General features: G+C 53.7%; 1 protein-coding gene across 1 annotated transcript in view; it reads right to left on the bottom strand.

Annotated features, from left to right (window-relative positions):
* Window positions 1-25178, bottom strand: part of IGDCC3 (immunoglobulin superfamily DCC subclass member 3) — a 59878-nt gene that overhangs the window by 20106 nt on the left and 14594 nt on the right. The window contains exons 3-15 of the mRNA XM_063090039.1: window positions 10573-10717; window positions 10067-10197; window positions 9502-9639; window positions 8052-8210; window positions 6790-6955; window positions 6245-6492; window positions 5911-6075; window positions 5401-5592; window positions 5191-5295; window positions 4561-4699; window positions 4186-4393; window positions 3896-4052; window positions 2775-2900 (exon numbers count right to left, since the gene is read on the bottom strand). Of these exons, the coding sequence (XP_062946109.1) occupies window positions 2775-2900; window positions 3896-4052; window positions 4186-4393; window positions 4561-4699; window positions 5191-5295; window positions 5401-5592; window positions 5911-6075; window positions 6245-6492; window positions 6790-6955; window positions 8052-8210; window positions 9502-9639; window positions 10067-10197; window positions 10573-10717 (2079 nt within the window). The remainder of the gene's footprint in view (window positions 1-2774; window positions 2901-3895; window positions 4053-4185; window positions 4394-4560; window positions 4700-5190; window positions 5296-5400; window positions 5593-5910; window positions 6076-6244; window positions 6493-6789; window positions 6956-8051; window positions 8211-9501; window positions 9640-10066; window positions 10198-10572; window positions 10718-25178) is intronic.

Raw genomic sequence — 25178 nt, 5'->3', positions numbered from 1 at the left:
TCCTCCCACCAAAAGGTGGAATGTAATTCCCCTTGAATTCCCTGAACACGGCGTGCCTTAGGGACTTGCTTCTAGTGAACAGAATATAGCAGAGGTGATACTGTGTCACTGGGGCGAGGTTAGCAATGACAAGGCAGTTTCTGCCTGGCTCTCTCTCTCAGGACACCCGTCCTGGGAACCAGCCACCATGCTGTGGGGAAGCCCAAGCCACCCGGGGATGTCATATGTAGATGCTGGGGCCAGGAGCCTCGGCTTCGGTCCTGGCTGACAGCCAGTAGCAAGCCACCAGACATGGGAGCTGAGGAGTGATTCCAGCCCCCACCCCCACCCCTACCCCCACGCCACGCCACCCCACCCCCCGCCCCACCCCCAGGTGCCAAGCTGCCCTGGCTGAAGCCAAGTGGAGCAGAAGTGGCTGAACCCACTCAGCCCTGCCCAAACTGTAGATTTGTGAGCAAAATGAACATTGTCAAGCCACTGAGGTTTGGGGTGGTTTGTTGTAGAGCATTAGATAATTGGAGCAGGGTGCAAGCCCTGGATGCTGCTGATTTCTGCCAAAAATGATTTTTCAACCTGAGGCCTCTGGGCTATTTGAGAGACCCAGACTCCAGCCAGCACTCAGCTTTAACACCTACTTCTGCTACTTCCTACCTGGAACCCTGGTCTTCTGTCTACCTTAGCTGGCTTAGAGCCTTGTGATGGTAGAACAGACCCTGTCTACATGTGCATGTGACTTGTGTGCAATCTGCATACATCTACATTGATCATATTTTGGTGGTTTCTAAACATTTCCAGATACCACCTGAGGCCGGGGGGGGGGGGGCAGGGAACTAGCATCTTGGACTCTTAGAGGGGTCAGGGGCGCTGGGGGTTACTGGTCTACTCTCCCACCCCCACACGAACTGCCTGAACCAACACTTCCCCAGGCAGCCCTTGGATGGTGGGAGCTGTTGAAAAATTCGTGTGTGTGCAAAGTCCTGTGTAAGGAGAGGTGGAGTCTTATGTCTATATCCGGGCTTAGTTCTTTCCTCTAGGGGAATCAGGGCAAGTCAACAAACTCCCCCTGAGACTCAGCACAGGTGCCATGTGGGCCTCAGGCTTCCCTTGGTTCAGCATCTGTCCTGTCCTGACCTTGGGCCTAGCCACCCCACGGGCCTCTTCCACAAGTGGCCGGCCAGGGGCTTTCTGATCTTCTAGGAGCAGAATCCTGTTTTCAAGTGAAATCTCATGAAAAGCTTAATATATAAGATAGAAAAATGTGGAGTGAACTCCCTGCCACCACCCCCCCACCACGAGCTCCCTCACACCCAAGCCACAGCTGGAAAACCCAGTTTACAATCCACTATCCTGGTATGTTCCCTTTAAAAGGTGCCTCTGCTCCTTCCAGTCCTGCAGAGCCTCCTAGGAGTGAGCCCTGGCTTTCCATTTCAGCAGCAGCTAATGTTGCTGAGACCTCCAGGTCTTTGTCAGCATAACTGCCATTAAGCCAGGCCTCTGCTGGATTATCATAAGCCTTGGCAGCCCCAGACACTTGGCTTTAGGAGCCTGGACAGAGAGGACATCGGAGGAACAGAGAGGCCTGGCCAGGGGTCCTGGCTGTGTGACCTGGCAAGAATCACTCAGTCAGAGCCTCCATTTCCTCAACTTTAGAATGTGGAGGGAAACAGACTTTCCACGTAGACAATGCGTGGAAAGCACAGCCCTGCCTAGCTAGCAACTGGCGAGGGCCATACTGGAGGACAGACCGTTACTATACAGTGGCAGGACCTGTCTTGGTTTCCTTGCTGCCAGCGAAGGAGGCATGGGGTGGTGGTTGGAATGTAGGCCCTGAAACCAGGCGGCCTGGCCTGGAAGCAAACTCTGGTCCTGCCACTAACTGGCCATGAGAGATTCTGGATGTCTCTACTTCCCTGCTCTTTTCTCGGTTTCACTGGCTGAAAATGGAGATGGCAGTCACTGGCATATGTACCTCACCGGGGGTCGGGGGGAGTGTTAGGACTGCCACCCACATGGAGGAGACCCTCACGGGGTCTGCTGTTATTATCCCAGGCTCTGCCGTCCCCAGCCCCTAGGACCTGACACAGCCACCAAAAAACTCAATTTTCACTTTGGCAACAGGACTTTTATTCAGTCAAAATGGGTAGAGTGTGACAAAACCCAAGTCAGGACAGGTGCCCCCCAGCCCCACCCCTCCCAAGGGAGGGGAGCTTCAGTGACAAGCTGCTGTGGGGACAGAGAGACACTGTCTCAGAGCTCTGCGGAGCCCTTGGCATCCGCCCGTCATTTGGGAAAAGGGGAGGAACGGCCCTTCCCCAAGTCCACATGGACACAACTCTAGTTTCTAGGAAAACACCACAAATTCTACCTTCTTCAGCTAATAACTAAAGTTCAGAGTGGGGTGTCCCTAGAGGGTTGGGGGTCAGGGACTTTATGGTCTAATCTCATTCTTAAGAAATACACATCTTTTTTTCTTTAAAAAAAAGTTTTCCTTCTGCTGTTTAAAAAAATGTTTCTGAATGTAACCAAAAATAGGTATTTGTTTCCTTGGGTCCCCCCCCCCCCTTCTTTAACTAAGTAGTTCAAAGAACACAACAGAAAAGAGAAACAAAAAGTTACAAGAACATAACCCTTGAACACACCTTGTATAAAAATAGCTTCCGGCCACATCTGCTGACAGTGGTCACCCCACTGTCTGGGAGTGGGTCAGGCTGTGTCCCACGAGGCGGAGGGACGCTCCCACCCCCACCCCGCGCACACACCCGTCACACAAGTACCTTCCAGGGCCAGGCCTGCCCCAGGGGCTCTGCGGCTGCAGGGCAGGGGACAGGCTGCGGGGTGGCATCCGTCCCTCCCAGGGCCTGGGCCGAGGGTGCTCGGGATCCCCACGGAGGATGGGTCAGCTGAGAGGGTCAAGCGGGAGACGAGACGAGACCAGCACAGGCAGCGTGCTGGGAAGTGGCTAGTTTGGGATAAAAATCTATACTTCAAGGAACAAATTTCCTCTCATTTTTGGCTTTTTTCACATTTTCTCTCTGACCAATGCCATCTTTATTTCTATAGGCCCAAGAGGCCTCCCCCCCCCTTGCTGACTTAGCCTCTGGCCTGATCTCTGGGGAGGAGCAAGTGGGCTGTGGAGGTGGCACGGGAGGAGGGTCCAGTGACAATCGCTGGCCAGGCGCAGAGCCAGCCTTGAGGTAGACGTTTTCTTTCACACCTGGAAACGGGGGAATGTGGAGGTACCTTTTTTTTTTTTTTTTTTTTCCAACTCTGGACAACAACATAGGTGGGGAGGGAGTGGGGGTGCCCATAAAGGGGGCTTGAGGTAGGAGTGCATTCGGGCTCTGCGGGGCAGAGGGCTGAGGCTACCGCCCCACTGCCCCAAGGACATTCATTCCGGCTGAGGTAGGTGCTGAGAGCCAAAACAGCAAAAATCCGTCCTGAGAAAACAAGGTCGGTGGAGGGTGACAGTATCAGGGGCCCAGCCACAGCAGGGGCATATTTTTGGAGTCTAATTCACCTTCCTCTCCTTTCTCCCTCTCTCTCGCTTTTTCTTTTCTTTTTTTTGATTTTAAGTTTTGTTTTGTTTTTTAAAGGAAAATGGTTCAGTTCCAAGTCATGTGGGTACCAGCGAGAGGGGAGGGGGGCATTGGGCCAGGAGAGAGGAGGCAGGTCCCTCCTGCCAAGGTTGCCTTAGATCTTGACAACCTGAGGGGCAGTCAGGACAGAAACGTGGGGAGCCCCCAGGACCATCCAAATCCCACATGACAGGAGAAATCTTGCCTTTGACCTGAGAACAGGGGCTGCCCCCTCGAGAGGCTGCCAGACACTGGCTACTGTCCCAAGTGAGCTGGCTGGGCAGCTGGTGCCACAGAAGGCCAGGCAACCTGTCCTTCACCCAGGAGGCCAGGGTTCATGTCCTGGGGTGGTAGGGCAGCCATGGGGCCTGTGCAGGGGGCCTTGGCCTCTGTCGTCCTTCCCTCCAGAAAGCTGAGCCCCTGCAGTGGCAGCATGGAGAGCTGGGTCTCCTCACACAGGGCTGGGGCTGCAGGGTCCTGCCGGGGAAAGAGCTAGTCACACAGGTGTCAGCTTGAGGGCCCCAGGCCTGCAGCCAAGGTGAAGGGAGGTCAGGATCAGGAGGTGGCCAAAGCCCAAAGCAGGAGGTTTGCTCAAGGCAGAGACACTCACCATGGATCTGGGCTCTGGCTGCCCTGACGCCGCAGCTGTGGGGAACAGTTGCTCCAGCTCCTTCGTGTCCACACATTTCCCATCCCGGCCCAGCTGGCCCCGCTCTCCCTGTCCCGCCCCATTCAGGGCCAGGATGCCAGGGTCCCTCTGGCTCCGGGGGCCCTGAGGAGGGGAGAGCTGGTTTTCCACATCCTTACACAAGAGGACCCTAAGGGGTGAGCCAAGAGTTAGGGGGAGGGACATGGGAAGGAGCAAGAACAAAGGGACAGAGAAAAAAGATAGAGGCAGTGAGCCCCAAACTCTCCTCCCCTCCTTCTCCAGGCCTGTTTCCTACCCTCACGCCAGCCCAGCCCCATCTCCGCAGCCAGGACCCACCTGCCCCTTTGGCCAAACAGGAGGAAGAGGACACAGAAGATGATGCAGGTGACCCCAATGTGGATGCCAATGACGATGCCTGTGGTAGACTTCTGGTTGGTGGCTTCCTCCTTCTGGCAGTCACATGGTGGGCTCAGGGCTGGAGTGGGGGGCAGGGGCAGGTTGGGGGCTGTGGCCCTCCTGGCCTGAAGTACCCCCAGACACCCAGTCTCTGGGGACTCCTTCTCCCTCAGCTGCTCCCACCCCCAAGAGGGAGTGGGCACACCCTTTGACTTTGCCTAGGGGACAACCTTTCCAATTCTTTTTTACCAATTATCAAGCACTAACTTTGTGCCAGATTCTGGGAATAGCAATTTATATGGACCATTTCATCCTTGCCACAAGTTTATAAAGTAGGTATTATTAGCTCTGTTTTATAGAGGACAAAACGGGGGCTCAGAGAGGTCAAGGAACTTGCCCAAGGTCACACAGCTAGAATGCTGCACAGCCAGGCTTCAAACTCAGGTCTAAGCTTGTGTTCTCGAGGGCTGCACGCACTGTTCTGCCCTCCTCCCTTCCCTGCCCCCTCCCCACCCCCAGCCCCTGGCCTCCCTTCCTGCTGCCAGTCTTCAGCCCCGCAGCGCACCTCACCTGTCCTCTCAGATGCTCCCCTCAAAGACACAAAGCGGACTGTGGCGTTGCCATCCCCATGCTGGTTGTAGGCGAGCAGCTTCACCTCGTACACTGCAGTGGGGTCTGGGGGAAGGCAGGGCCGCTGAGTGACTACCCCTGCCTCCACCTCCTGGCCCTCAGCACCGCACCCCTGCCTGACTCCCTAAATTCAGGCTGTGTCCGCCTCACCGAGCTGGCTGAGGTTGTAGGAGGAGACAGTTCCAGGCAGCAGAATGGGGCCAGTGAAGGAGGCTTTGCTTGCTGGGCGGTAGAACAGCTTGAAGCCGCCCTCGTGCTGGACCAGCCGGGGCCAAGGCTCCCACAGCAGCCCCAGGGAGGAGCTGCCCAGGACCCGCACTGACAACGGGGGTGGGGCAGGGGCTGCAGGCAGAGGAGGAAACCAAGACGTGAGGGCTCAGTCACAGCTCTGCCTTTCCATTTTCCATCTGTGACCTGGACCCCCAGGGCCTGACAGCTCTCTGGCCCCTGACCCAGGGTGTGCACTTGTGCACCACTCCATGAATTAGAGAAAGATGCCCCTTCCTCCAAGTAGACCCAGCCCCGACACAGCCTCAGGGCCAGGCACCCTGTCCAGTACGCAACCCAAACAAGTCCAGTGCGCAACCCAAACAAGCGTGGATGGTGGTTCTGCTCTGATATCCTGAGTGTCTGGATTTGTACTGCACGTCCAGGCCTCACCTTCACCCAGGGTGCTGGCCAGGGTGGGGGCGGAGGCTGAGCTGGCCCCCCTTGGTGTATAGGCCTTGACGTAGAAGCTGTAGGCTGTGCAGGGCTCCAGGTCGCTCACCAAGTGCTGCAAGGTGCTCTTGCTGACTGCTTCCTGGTACTCCAGCTCTGGTGGGTCTGGGGAGAAAAAGGGTAGGGCAGGGAAGCATGAGGGACACAAGGGAGTTCCACTGGCATTGGTGCAATGAGGGTGGCCAGGTAGAGGGGAGAAGGAAGGGAAGGGGTTGGGTCAGGACATGTGGGGTCGACTGGGATGAGAAACAGCCTCATCCTCCTCCCCACCCACCAGCAGCCTTCCTGATATGCAGGACATAGCCGATGATCTCCTTGGTATTGACCAGGGGCTCGCTCCAGGACACACGGACCTCGGTGGATGACACGGTGACTGCCCGCACATTGCGGGGGGGCCCAGGCAGCCCCTCGGCCCACAGCACGGTCAGTCTGGCACTGGCCTGTGAAGAGCCAGCACTGTTCTCGGCCACACATTGGTAGATGGCTTCGTCTTCAGGACCAATTCCCGAAATGGTCAGCGTGCTACAGGGGGAGGGAGAGCCTCAGATATCCTCTTCCTCTCAGAGTGTCCCGAGAGGTCAGCCCAATGTCCCCATTTCAGAGATGGAGAAACTGAGTCCCCCCAGAAGACAAACCACTTGTCTGATGTCTCCCAGCAAGTTGAGTCCAGGCAGACCTAGGACTCAAGCCCAAGTCTCCAGACTCCCAACTGAATGCTCTTCTCTGGCAGGAGGTGCACAGTCTGCTCAGGCCACTTCTTCCAGGTCCCCTTCCTCATCTCTTCCCTGGTCCTCGCCCCAACACATACCACACACATACCTGTTGTTATTCTTGAGCCTGACGTGGCCTCCTGGCCCCACCACCTGTCCATTCTTCAGCCACGTGACATGAGGGGGTGGCTCACCCTGGGCTTGGCAGGTGAACATGGCTGTGGTCCCAGCTGGCCTGGAGATGGACTGGGGATGCTGGACAAATTCAGCTGGGGCTGGAGGTGGGGGTACAGAGAAGTGGAGTCACGGAGGTCAGGTAGAGAGGGATGGAGACAGCTGTGAGTGAAGGGATGAGGAAGGGGAAATGGGGAAGGGGTGGGAAGTCCACAGGGTGTGAGGTGGGCTCTGACACACATATCCACCCCCTGGAGATTCCTCCAGGTGGGGCCCAGCCTCCACCCCTGCCCAGGCTCCCGGAGATGGCCCACCTCCCACCCCCTCCACCCCGGGCAGGCCCAAGAGAGGGCTCTATTTTAATGACTATTTAAGAAACTGACATTTGTATCCGAAAGCAATCAAGCTGAGCTCCCTGTTCGGGAAATTGTTAAATAAATAAATGTGCTAATAGGTTTGGCTGCACCTCGAAGGAGGTAATGACGGGGAGATGGATGAGCCCTCAGTACCGGCCCCCCTCGCCCCCACGTTCAATTCCGCTCTCCTCCAATCCCAGCCCTCGAGCCTCTATTAACACCCAAGAAATGAAATGCTCCATCACTTTCATTTGGACAGATTAACAGCACATGGAATGCTAAACAAACAGGCATTTAAGTTCCTAATTCTCCCATTTCCCACCCCCTCTCCCGCTCTCAGGGAGGGAACAACCACAGAAAAACCCTGAAAATGGAAATCCAAGCCCAGTTCATGGGGACAGTTGAGCTGCAGGGCTGGAGCTGGGCAACGTGGCCTGGGGAGCCGCAGAGGCCCCGCGTGGGGGTGGAGGCCAGCTCTGCGTGGGAGGTGGAGCTGGGGTGTGAGAGCGTGACAGTGACGAGCATGCAGGGGGAGTGGCCACAGACAGGCAGGTGTGAGCATGGAAGTGCCACATGTGTGAATGAAAACAGCATGTGGGGGGACAGCAGCTGTGACTAGAAAGTGGAAATGACTCTGGGGTGGAGGGATGGCCATGCGCCTGGAGGGGGCCGCACATGACCAAGCACACCATTCCTGGGGAGAGAGCTGCCACCTTGGGCCTGGCCTGGGGGTGAGAGAGGGTTGGGCTTGGCCAGGGACACCAATGAGGTGAGGACCGGACAGGAGGAGGGGCCGCGTGGAAGGAAGCCCTTCCCTCCTCTCCTGGGTCACCGTCAGTACCTTGCACTACCAGCCGGCCCTGTGCTGTTCTCCTCACCCGGGTGCCAGGCCTGTTGGCTGCGCAGACGTAGATGCCCGAGTGCTGGACGGTCACGTCTGAGATGATGAGGTTTCCTGTGCCCAGCACCTGGATGCCCTCCACCCCAATGGGGCGGCCATCTGAGGAGGAAGGAGAGGGAATGAGGCAGGCGTGGAAGAGGAGAAGCACAGGAATGTGCCAGAGGCCTTGCCCCTCCCCCAGTCTTCCAGGGATCCCCAGTCTTTGACTCTGCACCTTCCCCCACAAGCACTGCACACGGCATTGCAGGGGCGGCGGACAGCAGCACCGAACCCGCTCGCCTAGAAATGGGGGTCCTGATGCTCATATCCTCACTGACCCACTGGGGACCTTCAAGTTCCTTCCCCTCTGTCTCTCAGTCCATAAAGTAAGGGGTTTGACTTAGATCAACATTTGCCAACCCGGTTTGTCTCTCCTAAAAAAATTCTGTGATCAAATATCCATATTCCACTCCTGCGTTGTCAGTCACAATGCCCTGAGAAGTCCCGCAGTAATGGGGGTCTGCTTAACTTTGTTCCCCAAACTTGTTAGACCTCCAAGCCATTCTTTCCCGCCTGGCAGATCACGCTTTGGGAAATGTTGGACCAGATGGTCCTTGTGGTGCCTAGAGGCTTCTCCTAATGGTGAGGCCACTCTTTCCAGTCTCTCCCAGGGACCCCGGCCCCCGCCCCCCCAGGATCAGATTAGCACCGTCAGAATACAAGGAGACAGCTCTCCATTCAGTCCCTGAAGTGGTGAAATCTACTCCATTATCCCGCCTGCTGCCCCCTCCTTCCCCAGTCACTCAGCTGCTACAATGTGGCACAGTCTGCTTGTGAATGTGGACCCCACCCCACCCCCTCCAGAGTTTCCTTCCCGAGTGACCTTTCTGCCCAGACAATGTGGGCCCATCTGCACCCTTTCATTTCCCTCCTTCAGCTGCCTAGGGATTTAGGCTGGGGGACTTAGGGGCCCGGCTAGAGACTGGGGGGCCAAGGGTGAGGAGGTGACAACAGGCTGAGATTTTGAGGGGCTTGGGATTGCTAGCTGGGGCACTCCTGTGGCCAGCGTATAGAGGGCAGGAGGAGCGGGAGGGGAAAGAGACTGGGGTGCTGAGGTGGCAGAGGGGTCCTGGGGGTCCTGATGCTGGGGTGAGGGTAGGGCGACAGGGACTGGACGAGGTAACCCAGGGAGCTAAGCCATCCCATGGGGGAGGGAGAATGTAGGGGGCGGGCTGACCTCCCTGGTCCCACAGGAGGGGGAAACTTACCCCTCCCTAGGCCACGGAGAGAGAAAGGACCCCCAAGAGAACAAACAGGATTCAAAGTTCCCCCAGAGCTGGGTGATGAGACCGGCCCTCCCAGAGGGTGGGACAGAGACAGGAGGGGCTGGGGCTGCAGGGATGAGGCTCACCCAGGCGGCTCCAGGACACAATGGGGCGCGGGTTGCCCGTGGCGACACACTCGAGCACCGCGGTCTGGTGCACAGTCAGGGTGAGGTTCTCAGGCCCCACAAGGATCGCCGGCTCCTTGTAGGCCCCGGAGCCCGAGCCTGGGAGGAAGGTGCTACAGTTCCTCACTTCTGCTAGGAATGTTCCCGCTTCCTCACCCCACCCACAACCCAGGCATCGGGGTGGGAAACAAACAGCAGCCCTGAAACCAGGTCCTGTGGTCACAGGCCAGGGGGACCAGGACATTCCTAACATCCATGCCTGCAGGGCCTCTATCAGCGGGGCAGCCCCTGGGGATGAGCAGAGGATGGGCTTCCCCAGGTGGACCTGAGCCAGGCACCAGGCCTTGGGTCCCTTCTGAGCCCTCCTGGTGAGCAGCACAGAGCTTTGCGCTTAGAAGGTGCTCTGTGTGTGCTTGACTTACAAGTCTCCAGAGGCCAGTTGAAGACAGATGGATCCGAGGGTGGGGAGGAGTTAGGAGCTCAGTTGGGGTGGTTGGGAGAACTGATCAGGCCAAAGGACCCTCACCTGACACAGTGAGCCTGGCCCCATGGCTGATTCGGACACTGGCAATGTTTGAGGCCACACAGTGGAAGATGCCACTGTCTTCGGCCCGAAGTCCTGTGATCTGCAGGACCCCCTTGGGCAGCAATGTGTACCTGTTGGGGGGGGGACACAGATGACCACCAGCACAGCCACTGACACCATCGGCCACAGGGATACTGAGCGTCAGAGACACAGCCCAGGACCTGGGTACTGTCCCAACATCACAGTCGTCATCACAGACACACACTGGGACTTGCAGGAAGACACACCCTCAATCCCAGCCTTGTCGATGATCACACACAGTCCTCAAACACATCCATAAGCCTAGAATCTGGGCCCAGCAAGCCATGTGGATACTCGGTCTCAACTAAGGCTGCAGAAACACCACAGTGTCAGGCACCTGTGGGCACCAGCTGCGGCCCCCAGAGCTGTGGGCAGTCCTTTTCCAAGGCCCAGAGTCCGCCCTGTCTTTCCCACACGTGGCTCACCTCTCATTGTCCGTGTCAATGGGGACTCTGTTCTTCTCCCACGTGATCAGGGGTTTGGGAAGCCCATGGATTTGGCACTGGAAGCGGGCCACGCCGCCCTCCTCACCCACGGTGGCCTGGGGGTGCACGTGGAAGTCCGACATGGCTGGGAAAAGAAAAGCGCATGGTAGGGCATGCTGCGGAGGGGCAGGGGAGGGCAGGGAGGAGTGTGGCTGGGTTACAGCCTGGAGACCCTGAGCTCACCCCACCGAGGGGCAGAGTTTTCCTGGAGTTGGCAGATGCACATCAGCTCTTGCCCCAGCCTCTCGTCGGCAGGAAACATCTCCCCCTAAGAGGTGGTATAGGCTGGGCTGGGATATTTTGAGAAAGGTCTGAGCAAACTCCTGAATGACAAACCTCTAACAAATCGTGGGCTGTTGGGTGGCTTCTCTGGGAGGCATTGGTCTCTCCCAAAACTGAGTCATGAAAGCCAATCAGAGAAAGCCCTGCTCCCGAGTCTTGCTCCTCATTTTTTCAGCTGCTTTTGGATTTATTTTCATAAACTGCCCCTAAGGTGTCAAGGCCTAAGTATTATACTTCACATTTTACAGAATTGGAAACTGAGGCCCAGAGAGGGGAAGCACATAGCCCAATGTCAGCCAGCAAGGACACTGGTCTTCAGACCATGGCTACCCATGGCTTTTTGTCCTTCCTCACCACCCCCCACCCCCAGTTCTCCTGCAGTCTCTCTATGCACCCCGAGAGGGTGGTGTCTCCATCTGAGGTGACAAGCCTCTCAGAAGACAGACCTACCAATCTACATTTCAATGTATCATAAATATTCAGGGACCCCTCCCCACCTTTTGGGAATCTGAACTAAGCCCCTGAACTCTGGTCTGCAGAGGCCAGTGCAGAGAGGCTGTGATGCACCCCCCACTCCCTCATTTTAGGCTGGTTAAGTGTTCCTGCCCACCCAGCCCCAAGTTCCACCCTGTAAAGCCTGGGGAAGGGGCCCCTCCCACACGGAGTCCCAGCTTCAGCACCAGGGCTGCTATTTCATTAAAATCCACTTTGCCTCAAGTGCGCGAAGGCGGTACACCATCTGTCTAGGCAGGCAGCCCCTCCCCTCAGGCACTCCATCAACTGGGACAGTTGCTCCCCTCCCAGAAGGAGCCCTCCCCCACAGCAGCAGGGATGCTGGGGCTGTCCTGCTCCTGCTCCTGGCTCCCTGGTAGGGGCACGTCCCATCTCAGGCCCCTTCAATCCTGCCTGGTCTAGACTCCAGGGCAGCCAGGAAGGCCGAGCCTTTGTGCCCTTCCACCCGTCTCTGGGGGCTGGCTCCTTTGTGGTGCGTTTTCCATCTCATTTGCATGTGGTTCATTACATATAAACATGCATAAAGATCCCCCGCCCCACCTCCTCCTCTCTGAGGGCCTCCTGGGAGCATGGCTGATGGGTGTGTGCGCCTCTTTGTACATGTGTGCAGGGTGTGTGTTTGCTGGGAAGCATGGCTGTATCTCCGTGTATGTGCTCCAAGTGTACCTGTCTTCATGGGGACAGGGGTTTGAATCCGTCAGCTCCTGTGGCAGGTGTGTGATCCTGGTACTGTGTGGGTAATCAATCTCACGTGTCCCCATGTAGGCATGGCCCTTATAAACAGCACATTGGGGCCCTTGGGCAGGAGGTGGGGCCAAGGGTCCCAGCTGGTGCCCCTGTTTGTCCGGCTTGGTGAGAGAATCCCCAGGGAGCAGTGTGAAGTCAGCCTGCCCTGTCTCAGGCCAAAGGCCGTGTTGGCCAAGAGCCTTCAGGTCAGCCCAGGGGCTGGGGGTGCAGAGGGGGCTGAGATGCTGCTGGGGCCCCTCTACTGCCTCCAGGCCTCAACCTCCAGGAGGGCAGGGCTGGATGTGGGCCTGGGGAGTGGAGAGGGCACCCAGGCTCCTGGGTCAGCTGTCTGTGCCCACCCCTGTCCTGGGATCTGCCCATTCAGGAGCTGGGGAGCTGCCTGCCCCCTCCTCCCTCCAGCTGGAGAGGAGCTTGAAGTCCCCCAGGGACCTGGGGCGGGGACTAATGGCTCTGCTGACTACAGATGCCTCCTCATTAAGGAACTGATTCCTTTGTGCTTCTAGCCCCCATTCTGGGCTCCCTGGAGGCACCAGGGCTAGGAGCTGGCCTGAGGAAAGAGGCAAGGGAAAGAGGGCTGCTTCTTAATCAGGGTGCTGAGGATGGAGAAAGTCTGACTTCTACTCCCTACGGCCCCCCACCCAGTCTAAGCAACAACAGTACAACTGAATGTGAGGTGAGAGATGATGCTCGAGCTGGAGGGGTCACGGGCAAGGAGCCTGTCCGATGCTCTTCCACCGTATGTGGCTGGAGTCCTAAGGGTCCCCTGGGATGCTGCTGAGCCCCTCCCCGCCCACGCTTCCCTTCCATCACAGCAGCGCCCCGCTGTATCTCTCTATCTGCTTTACTTGGTTGCAATTCTTACAACCATTCAATTTGAAGGGTAACTTTGCCTTTAAAAGTGCTTGAAAACCACTAATCTGAAGCCAATCCCTTCATTTTAAAAAGGGGAAACTGAGGCTTAGGGCTCTGCTGGGGTGTCTCTTAGTTCTCCAGCAAGTTTCTCACCCTCCAAGGGCAGGTCCAACCCCGGAGTGGACTGCACATTGGAACAGCCTCTTCTTGCTGGTTGGAGAGATGGTTCCTCAGCCCACCTTGGGAGCCCAGCTGGCTACACAGGTGTGGTCCAGGGAGGGCGGGTCCTCTTCATCCAAGGCTCCTTCTTCCCTCCCTTCCTCACACCCTTACCCAACCCTTTGGTCAGCCCTGCACATCCCAGGGATTGCTGAGAGCCTGGGCATGCAGTGTCTCAGAGGGCTGGTCCTCTCAGCCATAAATCAAGGGTGTGGACAAGGTACTCTCTCTGCAGGGCCCTTCCAGCTCTGACCCCCTGCCCATCTTCATGAACAGCTCGTCCCTGTTCAGAACCACAATCTACAGGAGAGTGTACTCAGCTTGGCTGGAGACTCTTGGAATCTTCTGCTCCCTCTTGTTTTACAGACAACTGCATTTTCTCTTTAGGAAGTCAGGGGAGAAAGGATTTCTGGGTCACTTAGGTCCCCTCCAGTTTCTCAGGGTGGGACATGATTGGTTCACAATTCTGCTTTTGCCTGGCTTGTGCCAACAGGCCACTGAGCCAGGACACTCTCTCATCATGTGTCTTTGGGGAGAGAGTCCCCAGGCTAATATGGGTAAGTGGGGTGGAGGGCTGGACCTCTGAGAACCCTGAGCTCTGAACAAATCATCCTGGAGGCCACCGTGTGGTTGATGACGATGTGGATGAGTTACTGTTGTGGCTGGAGGCATTGCCTGTGGTTGGTGGTGCTGTGACTTTGGCTGTTGATGCTTTCTACTCCTGCTGATACCTGTTGGCCTGGTGGGGACAGTTTTGGGAGTACCACTTCAAGCTGGGTGATGGGAGAGAGTAATGGGCTGGTTGGGAGGCCCTCCAGGTGTGAGGGCCAGGGAAGGCAACAGGCAGGACAGACAAAGGCCTGCTTGGGGGCAGTTGGGGAGAAAAGAAACGAAAACACCTTTGTCCCCAAGCAATCTGGGAGTCTCCTAGCCTCTCCCTGCCCCCACCATGGGTACAGCCAGGCTGTGGAAGGGACAGAGGGGCAGAGAGTGAGCCCAGCAATCCGCCGGGCTGGAAGTGAGCAGAAACAGGCAGGAAACGGCTCCTGGACACTCCTATAAATCACCTCAGGGGGAGGGGTCTCCTGAGAGCCAGACCTAGGGCCACTCAGGGAGAAGGGGGGAACTTTCCTCCTGGTCCAGGACCTCTGGCAAGGTCAGGCCTGGATCTGATTAGACAGGCTCCAGGGGGATGAAGAGGGGCAGCGAAGGGGCAAGGCAGAGCACTGGGAAGGAAGCTCAGGCCTCCTACCCTTCGGCCACAGCCAGACTCCTCTCCAGTGTGTGATGATAAAAAGATCGGGGGGCATGTTCGGATGGAGCTCTACAGGGGGTGGTGACGGCTGCACAATAACATGAATGTACTTCATACCACTGAAATGTACACTTGAAAATGGTTAAGATGGAAAACTTTATGTTATATGTATTTTACCATAGTAAAAAAATTGGGAAAGAGTAATACTTTTTAATTAAAAATAATTAATGGTTTTCAAAATATCGATTACAAATTGAAATGACAATATTTTGGATTTCAAAGACTTAGTCCAAAAAAGAATGTAAAAATCTTATTATTTTTAAATAGTGACATGTTGAAATGATGATATTTTGGATACATCAGATAAAGTAAAATTTATTATTAAAATTAACCTCACCCCCTTTTCTTTTTTTTCCTTTTTGTAAATGTGACTACTAGAATTTAAAATTGCCTAGGTGACTTGCTTTATAGTTTCATTATAATAATGCTGCTCTAGAAGACACAAACAAATTTGTTCTTCACAGAACAGCCCTTCAAATACTTGAGGTCTGGGTGCCCCCTGAGAAACATCTGAGGTGAAACACCCTTGACTCAGCAGTTGTGATGTGAGATGATGTTCAGAAGTCTTGAGCCTGGAGACCCTCCTGTAGCCGAGCCCTGGGTGGGGGCCCCCTCATAATGTGGCATCTAGAAGTAGCAACAGACCTCGGGCTAGCCTCAGCCCACCAGGCCTTATATTCCCAAAGGACCAGAGTAACTTCAACCATCAGCAGTACCATCCCTGTGCTGTCCAAGACAGTAGCTCCTAGCTACACACGGCCATTTAAACTAGGATTAAACAAAAATTTAAAATTCAGTTCCTCAGACTCACTAGCCACATTTCAAGTGCTCAAAAGCCACAAGTGGCTACTGGCTGTATTATGGGACAGCACCAATAGAAAATTCATAGAAATCAATAGAATCATCATAGAAAATTCTACTGGACAGCACTGGTCCAGACCCGAGGCAAAGCTTCAGACCCCCAGCTGCCTTCTCTCCTGCTCTCTCACTCTCTGGTGCCCCACAGAGACGACCCCTCCTCTCTGTCTTCATCACTAGCCTAGCCTTGCCCCTGCCTGCTCCCTCCCTTCTTGGCCACATGAACTCAGAGACTGATACCAAGGTCCACATTTGATCCTATGCTAGGGCCGTCACACTGCCTAGCAGAGAAGGTCACACGGGAGGATTTCTGCTCCTAGTGGGGAAATACTTGCAAAGAACTTTTTGAGGTAGCAGTACAAGGAAGAGATTAATAGTCAAGGCTCTGGAATCATACAAAACTGAGTTCAAATCTCAAAACCACCATTGTGAGCTGTGTAACCTTGGGGAAGTGATATAATCTCTCAGAACCTCTATCTTGTCATTTACAAAATAGGGACAGTAACAGCTCACATTGCTAGAGCTGCTGCGGCAGGAGGAACTCAGTGAGATGTATTTGTAAAGTGCTTAGCACAGTCCCTGGCAAATAGTAGCTACTTGCTGTGTTGTTGAGGGAAAATGGTAGAATCTTGAGTTAAAAGGGAGCAAAGAAGTTATGGAAGGGCAGGGCTGAGGGTCTGGGAAGAAGTGGTAGGTGGTGGCTGTCTTCTCCAAGGGGATAGCCGTCTTCCCTCAGAGAGGACAAGGCTCAGGCAGTTAGTGGTGGAGCCTCGAGCCCTCTGGAGGAGTGAGGAAAGACACAATTGGCAAGGCCTGAAAGGTGAGGGGGCTGCTGGGGGGCGGGGGGCAGCCAGGCATAAACCAGAGCTCAGCCTCTTCTATGTTACTTCTGCCTCGGGCTTTACAGGGGCCCCAGAAGACAAGCTGTCAGTTGGAAGAGGCCACTGAGTAATTGAGGCCTTGATTTTTCTAGTAAAATGTTTATGAAGCCCATAAACTCATGCCTTTATTGGCCAGGCTCATTCTGGGGGTTGGATGTGGCTCTCCGAGGTGTAGTTAAAACACCTGCTGAATTCAGGACCCGATGGCTACTCTGGCCTCCACCCAGACCCACCAGATCCACTGGGCAGAACCACTGGTGGGATACGGCTGGGACATTGTGGCCCCTGGAGGGCAAGCAGCCTGGCCAAGTCTTACCTCACATGCTCTTTAAACTCTCAAAGCCCTTGTAAATGTCCCATGTCTGAAAGTCTATGAGCGTTGGCTGGCTGGTTAGCTCAGATGGTTAGAGTGTGGTGCTGATAATACCAAGGTCCAGGGTTTGATCCCTGTACCAGCCAGCTGCCAAAAAATAAGTCTATGACAAGGATGGAGTTGATGGCAGAGAACCTGAGTCTCGGGAAGGCTGGTAAACTTGCTCCCAGTCCCCGTGGGTATCGGTCCAGGCTCACCCTTCCCAACACTCTGGCATCGTACTTCCCCATCATCCAGGTCCCCACTTAGGCCATGAGTCTGGCTCTTTTAGGGGAGAATCTCCACACTGACTGGCTGTGGTCATTTGGGGTGGGGAAGAGTATGAACTTAGAAGACCTGTATTTACTTCCCTGGGCTTCCAAAGGAAAATCTGAAAGTTGAATTAAGGTTCTGAATCCAAAGAGTACGTTTTGAAAAGGGGAGGGGCTGTGTGGGGTTTTGGGTGCTTGAATGGGTGTGGGTGGACAGGAATCTGGCGTTTACAAATAGCCTCAGAGGACTGTGGTGGCTCAGAGGTCCTGCTGGGCTTTGCTGGGGGTGATTGATCCATCTGGGCCTTTGCCTGGTGACCCTGTTCTGAGAAGCCTCTGAATCCCTTTGTCTGTCTCCTTAGCCCCTCAAGCCCCTCACTGCCTGCCTTGGGCCCCTGAACCCTGCCCCTCCCTCCCACCTTCCCACTCCACCACCAGCTCACCACGCCCCCTCCCACCCCCACCCCAATTCTAACACAAAAGGCAACTTTGTTTTTCAAGTCAGCAGCCATAAATCCACATCTCTCCCCTCTCAGCAGCCACCTCTGACAAATGGTGGTCTGGATAGGGGGGAGGTGGAGGACAGTGGGGGGCTGGATTCAGCTTGGGAAAGTCACTGCATCCAGCTGTTGGCCCACTGTAGGACTGGGTGAGATGGACTGAAAGGCCAAAGGCATGGCGGCAGGTGAGGCAATCTGGGGCTCTCAGCAGCCTTTGGGCTCAGCTTTTACAACCCAAGGAGAATAAAAACTCTCAAAGCCCTGCTTTTAATCACTTAGCCCCATAATCTGGAGGCTCCAGTTCTTCCTTCAGATTGAGCCATGAGTTCCTCTTCCCTCCACCCTCTAGCTTTCGGTGCAGGGTGTGAAGTGTGCCTGTGGGGTAGGTGCTATGGGATGGTGGGATGCATCAGCCCTCTACAGTATATGGGAGGTGCACAGGGTAGGTATGCCCACTGCATGAGTGACACCTGCTTCTGCATCCAGGGAAGTGGGGAAGGGGAAAGGGAGAGAAGCTTCTCCTATCCATGTGACCATCCCAACCAACCCCACTGCTAGGTTTTCAAAAGTGGTCCCAACTTCAAAAATTTTGCCCTGTTTTCATCCCACATATCAGGTGATGGGTCAGAGGATGTGTCCTGGTTTTGGATTGGAAATGCAGTCATCTGTCCAATTTACACTATGGACCCTAAGTCCACTGAGTGGACTCTAAGCATTCATTCCACAGATATTCACTGAATGCTAATGCATCAAATAGGATGTTCTGGCTCCCAGGAGCAAATCTCCTCCATCCCATAGGCCCTGTCCTTAGGTGTTCCTACCCAGGCTCCTAAGAAACATCAGAAGGGTGAAAGTACCAGGCCAAGATCTTGGGCACTGTCACAGTGGTATGGTTCTGAAAAACAGAAACCTGCAAAAGCCATCAATGGACAAAGGTTAGCTATACTTACATTGGTTTATCCCTGAGAGGTAGAGATTATTAGCCCCTCTAAAGCTCAGAGAGGTTAAGCAACTTGCCCAAGGTCACACAGCAAGTCAATGGTGTTAAGGCAGGCATTTGAACTTACACTGGTGTGACTCCAAACCCAGTGCTCTTTCCTGGCATCATAGCTGCCCTTGGTGGGGAAACACATATTCAAACACTGCTCAACATGAATGATGATGCCCATGGACACACAAAGAAAACACAGAGGCATATAACACCCTAGACCCTTACAATCACCTTTCCTACTCACATGCAGAGACACCCCTTACACAGCATGCTTCACTTTAATTTAAATCCCCCAAGGTTTGGTGGTAGGTTTTATAGAGTGTAACTAATACAGATAAGCACCACGATAAGCTGGCGTTACCATTTCACAGATTGTCACTGTGCTCACACATTTCCTAAGTTCTATTAACACAGGTAAATAAGCAGCCAAGGTACTTGTCCCAGGGAGGCTCTTCCCTGAGCAATTCCAACTCTACCTTCCAGGAAATCCAAGCTGCAGGGCCTGTCCAGGGTGGGGCCTGCAGGGCTACTCTTGTAGGCTAGTCTGTTGGGCTGTATAAAATATAGAAGTAATTTATTTTCCTGGTTTTAGGGGTGGGGGCAAAGCACTGCGAATTGCTAGCGGCTTCTGTCAGGTAAAGGGATGGCTGTGAGACTATGATTCATCTCTTTTAAGAACTGGATGTGTGCTCTTGGTAAAGTCGAAGGCCCCTCTCTGGGCCTCTCTTTCCTCCTTTGTAAAATAGGGGAGTTGAGTTGGATGAGTTATAAAGTCTCATCCTTTAAAGCTGCAACCTTTGAATCACAGCTGCTTCTAAAAGTCAGCCCATGGTGCAGGGTCAGGGTTCTGGGAGTCAACTTGAGAATCCTTCTCTGCCTTGGACTTGAAAATGTCCAGGCCCAGCAGAGCCCCTCTCCACAGACTTCATGTCTCTGCCAGTGTCAGGGTCACCAATCTTCCTTATGTAAACCTGCCTAGTCCCACAATATCCTTAACTTCCATCATTCTGGTCAGGATACCGGATCTCCCTCACCTCCCGGAAGGGCTCCTGGTTAGGCGGCCCAGGCCAGAGCTATTAAGTAAATTGCTTTCACATGACCATGAGGACCACTCAACAAAAACAGATACTTCCTCCAAATTTCCAGAGCCATATATCAGGATTTGTAGGGACTAATACAGTAGTGGTTAGGTGATTGAGAAGCAAGGTGGAATCATGCCTGGCTCTGTCACAGACTCCCTATGTGACTTTTCAATTTCAGCCTTGGTTTTCTCATCTGTAAAATGGGAAGGGGGCAGGAGAGACAGATAATCTCTAAGGTCCATACCAACATTAAGATTCTAGGATAACACTGGGTAGAGTGGTCTCTCTCCATTCATGAAAGGACACTTTTCTCTAACTGTGATCAGATACTGCATCTGGGTCTCATGGCATACTGTTGCTCCACAGAATCTCTGGTGGCTCAACACTGGACCACAATAGATGGAGGTCTGCAGGCCCTCCACCCCAACATCTCTCCAGAATAAGCCTTATCTGTTTTAGGGAAGAGGAAAGTCTACACTCCTTGGGAGAATCATGGAGTTTCATAGCTGGGATGGGACTGCCAGTGCTTGGAGATAGGCTTTTCTGGGAAACTCCAGTGCTGCCCTCTAGTGGTCGGAGGTCTCCTAAAGCCGTAGGAACCATCTGTAGAGGGTATCAAAAGTTTTCCCATAAATTCAAAGGAATCACCACCCCCAGGCCCAAGGGAGATTCTCTTCTTCTTCCTGTATCTCTTATTAACAGTCTCATCACACACCAATTGCCCATGCTATAAACCAAAGAGATACTGTCCCATTCTTGTCCCTCACTCCCATGGCCAACTGGTTACCAGTTCCTGGTCTAGCCTCCCTTTTCTGTCCCTATGCCTTAGCTTAGGCTCTCATCACTACCGACTGTTTCTGTAATAGCTTCTCCCCACTGTAGACTTTCCACTTCCAGTCCTCTCTTCTTCCTCTTCTTCCTCTATCATGAAACCATAATTATCTTTCTGAATACCCAATATGATGATTAAACATCTTTGATGGTTCTCCATTGCCCTTGGTGGTTCTCAAGGGTATTCTACTTGGGATGGCATTTAAGGTCCTCATTATTAGGTCCTGTTTCATCTTTCTGGCCTCAAATGTCAGCTAATTCTGTTGTCACAAGATCCGGTACTCTGACCATGCGAGACAAATGTGCCTTCTCTGGCCATCCCATAGATGTCCGCCCTTGTATTCCTGTGCTTCTGCTGTCCCCTCTGCCTGGAACTCTTTTGCCCCTTTCTGCCCAAGCACCTCCATCTTCCACATGCCCCAAAGGAAGCAGAATTCCTTCCTGACTGTCATGTGTTGTCTGCTCCTCTCTCCTAGGCCTTATCAGACTGTGTTAGTGTCAGCGGTTCACACATTATCTGCCTATGGTCTATACCTATGAGTCCTTTAAGAGCAGAGAACAGACTGATTTACCTTTCTACCTCCAGCACCTAGAACAAATACTAGGTAAATAAAAAGTGCTCATAAACTGTTTCCTGAATGCTGAGTTTAAGGGTCACATGATCTTGGGGTCAATTCCCCATAATCTTGCCTTCCATGCAAGTCCCCACCCTGCCACAATTCAATAACTATCCTCCAACAAGTTACTTCGTCTGAGTCTCAACTTCCTCAGTGAAAATGGAGGAGTTGGACTAGGCCCCCTGTTCTCAGACTTGGCTGTGGATCACAATAACTTAGGGCGCTGCCTAGCAATGCAGACTTCTGGAGCCCCCTGCCAGATACTCAGACCCATTGGTGTGCTGTGCTGCCCAACGACCTGCATTTCTGCTGAAGCTCCCAGGGTGGCTCAGATGCACAGCTAGAATCTGGACGAGGGCAGAGTCCCAGCCCGGGCCCCAGGCCTCGCTCGAGGCCGGCTGATGGGGCAGTGGGACTCCGACGCCAGGAGGCGGGCGGAGGAGCCTCCCGGAGCCGGGCCCCCGCGGGCCCCACTTGAGGCATTCGGGGGGCGGCGGGGTCGGGGCGCGAGCCTGGGGCCCTGAGAGCCGCGCGCTCGCTCGGTGGCGGGAGTAAGTGGGACCATCTGCTCCGCTCCTCGGAGGTCAGCGCTTTGTGTCACGCTCCCATCCCCCCGCTCCTCGCCCTCCCTCCCCCCTTTGCCCTTTGACTCCCGGGACTCAAAGGAGAAAAGCACTCGAGGTCCTGATGAAAGTGGGAGTGTGATGGGGAGCGACAGCGGCCGCCGCGCTCGCGGGCCTCCCCGGGCGGGCCGAGCGCGGCCGGAGGCGGCAGGGGCGGCGGGCGAAGGCCCGGGCCGGGAGCGCCGAGGGCGGAGGCTGCGGGCCGCTCCCGGGGGAGGCCGGCGCGGTTCCCACAGGCGGCCGGGCCCGCCGGGCCCCTTTGAAGTGGCCGCAGCTGCGCACCCGCCCCGCGGCTAATCCCCGCCGCCGCGGCGTCCTCGCCCCCCCGCATAGCGGTAGTGTCCGCGCTGAATGGCGCTGGCTAATTACCTCGCTCGCACCACCGCGGGTGAATGAGAGAATCCGGCATTGTGCGCGGCGAATGGAGAAAATAAGACGGCCATTGTCCTCGCGCGCCAAACGAGGGTTTGATGTCGCTGGGGCGAGCGAGGCACCATTTCCCGCCACCCCCTCCCCCCCCGCGGTTCAAATTCCCCGACTCGGCTGCGGCAGAGGGAAACTGAGGAAGCAGTCGGACGTCCCTGCCCCGGGCTCCCCTGGCACCCTTCCCCCTGGGTTCCTCGCAGAGCCCTGGAACCAGCAGATTCTTAGGGACACCTACTGTGGTCGCCCAAATCTGTCCTTGACTCAGAAAAACAGGCACGGCCTTGCGTTCAACGGCCTAATTAGACTTCGTTTGGAACACGTGAAATTGGGGTCGGGGAATTTATATACCTTAGTGTCCACCGTGTGCCACCAACTGAAAGTACTGGAAAAGTTTGGAGAATGGCTGGGAGAGTCGTGGACAGGGAAGGCAGGAGAGAAAGACTCAGAAAAGATGGGGAACTGAGGGAGCCTGGGCGGGAGAAGAGGAAAATGGTTAGAAAGGGGAGGTCTGCAAAACCAGGCCTTGGAAAGTGGATTTACTGTCCCAAGCACTGAGGCCGCCCTTTTGATCCAAGGTGGGTCCCAAGAAGAGTGTGGTGGGCTGATAGGTAAGAGTGGAGTTCCGACCACATACCCACGGAGCCGACTCACCACCAGAAACCAGATGGGCCCGGGGCATTTTTTTTTTTCATGTGTGCATGTATGAGGTGGCTCAACTTGGACATCAATCAGAACTAAAGGAAACCACGATATAGATGGGCAAGCTGATGACCACACTTCATGCATTCAAGAGATTCTTTATGCTACATCAGGCTGCCTTCTTTTCATCGCCACACCAAATAATGTACTTTTAGTGAGAGGGGACTGGGGTGGGGGGGTTACATCCTTCAAGATCAGGAAGTGTCTTATCTTTCTGTTCTATCCCTCAGAGTACTTAGCTTAGCTCAGAGGCAATTGGTACAGGATAGGTGCTCTTTCAGATTTGTTGATTTGAGAACTGATAGGCTTTAATGTCCCTCAATTCTGCCTATCCTTTTTCTGGAAACGTGCACATCCTAATCCCTCCTGATGGGCCTCTAGACTATTTCTTCCCAAAGGAAGTATGTTACAGTACGTCCCAGTGTTCTATGGGGTTTATCAAACAATAAAAAGGTCTGGTTTGTTGCCCAGATCAGTAATAGACTGTTGGGCTAAACCAGTACCCCTTAGTTGGCTCTGCTTATTTGACACATCATAGAGCTCTTTCTAAGGCTGCAATATTTCCTAATGACCATGTCACCACAGCTAGATCATAAGTAAGCCCTTTGTAGGCAGCCCATAGCCAAACCCTGAAACAGGAGCATCCATCTACCCATTCTTTTATCTGAAGATAAAGTTAAGGAATGGACAACTTGTTGAGGGGCCGAATAAGCAGCAGCCAAATTGTTCCTTGCTTGATCAACCTACTGTACTTTATATTGTAACAGTGTTACAAGCACTACTTGTAACAGTGATACATGAAAAACATGCTTTAAAAAATTTAAGTATAGCTCATTGTCTTCCTGACCCAATCCTGAATTAAGGATCCAACCTTAATCACAGCCTCAGATGTGATCATAATGTTTTTCTTTATAGCTTTCCTAAATCTTCATCTTAGAGTCATATTTTTTTCTGCCAAAGGCTCAAGGACCTTAAGCCTGCTTGGCATCATAGCACCTACTGCTGCTGAACTACTCCCCTGCTTAGGCCGATCTGCCTGCTTAGTTTAGAGAACTCCAAGACAAAACAAAACTAAACAAAATGAGAACAGCAGAGATGCTGTGGGTGAGGTAGATGTGGGAGGCCTGAAGCCCCACCAATCTGACTTCCCTCTTCTCCCCATCTCTAGCTCCTGATCTCCCTCCACAGACCTGGGGACTCTAGGGAATGATGCTTAAAGTCCCCTATTCCAGAGAGAAAAAGGAAACAACAGCTAGTGAGTAACAGATCAAAGACCATTCTAATGCTGTATAGGCCACTAGCTTCATTTTACAAAGCTAAAATGACCATTCAAACAGAAACTACAAGTATAATTGTTACTTTATGTCACTATATGGGTGCATTTATGGTTTGCCCAGATTTCAGCAATAGTGTCTGAATGTCTACTACTCAGATAAATTATACATCAGAAAATGGTACATGACAAAAGCAAGAGGAGCCTCCAGGCCCAAATTAGAGACTCAGTATTTTTAACTGAAAGAGTGCTTTTAAATGAAGCCTATTTCTCCTCATAGCTCTTCCTTCCCCAAACCTGAGACCATAAGTAACTTTAAAAATAATGCTCAGTGGGTGAGAATTCTGGTAGGAAGATAATGAGTATAATAATGATAGTATTTTTTTTTTCCTCTCCCCTTATCCATTTCCACAGTAACATGCATTCACAGGATGCTTTGTTATGACTTTTAAACACAACAGGAAGGCAGGCAGGTACATGCATGGATAGTTCTTCCAAAGTGGATGCACAAGAACTTGGAGGGAAGAAGGATGCTTCTTTGCATGGAACCTGGTCTGTTAGCTCCTTTGGGGGTGAGGCCAGTGGTCTAGCATCCTGGAAATTTCCCCAGCTTTCCTGGGATGACTGAGTACTGGCAGCCACCTCTCCTGGGGTGGCAGACTGAGGAGTGAACTCATCAGGCCAAGCCCTTCCCACTCAGCACATAGTAGTGGCACCTGAGTCTAAGAATGGCTTAAATGAAACCACTCCATTAGGCCCTTGGGAGTAATATCGGACTCAGCCTTCTCTGCTCGCCCCCAACGCTAGGCTGTTGCACTCCAGAGGGTGAGTGACCCACAGCAGGCAGGAGATGTTCCAGGGCTCCTCATTCTCTCACTTTCATCAGGTACAAACTCCAGGCCCAGCCCTGAGGATGCAGAGTGGAGCTAGCTCCTATCTCAGGGAGTTTGCAGACCAGTGGGAGGGACAAGCTATATACTTGCTGTTCCAGAATAGATCCTGTCTTCTGATTCTCTCCACACCCCAGAAATTCTGGGCATATAGCCCAGTGGGCCCTTTTTGAACTGATGTGATAAAAGCAATACCACCTTATTTCAGGAAAGCCTTGATCCCATCAACATCACATCAGCTTGCTTGTAATGATCTTGATTTTGTCACAGTATGTTGGGAAAATGACTGTTTTGAGAAGCAAAAGCAGAAACAGAAGAGGGCA

Source organism: Cynocephalus volans, chromosome 3 (assembly GCF_027409185.1).
Source record: "Cynocephalus volans isolate mCynVol1 chromosome 3, mCynVol1.pri, whole genome shotgun sequence".
Lineage (NCBI taxonomy): Eukaryota > Metazoa > Chordata > Mammalia > Dermoptera > Cynocephalidae > Cynocephalus > Cynocephalus volans.
Note: the sequence above shows the minus strand (reverse complement) of the source record. Positions and strands in the feature narration are given on the sequence as shown.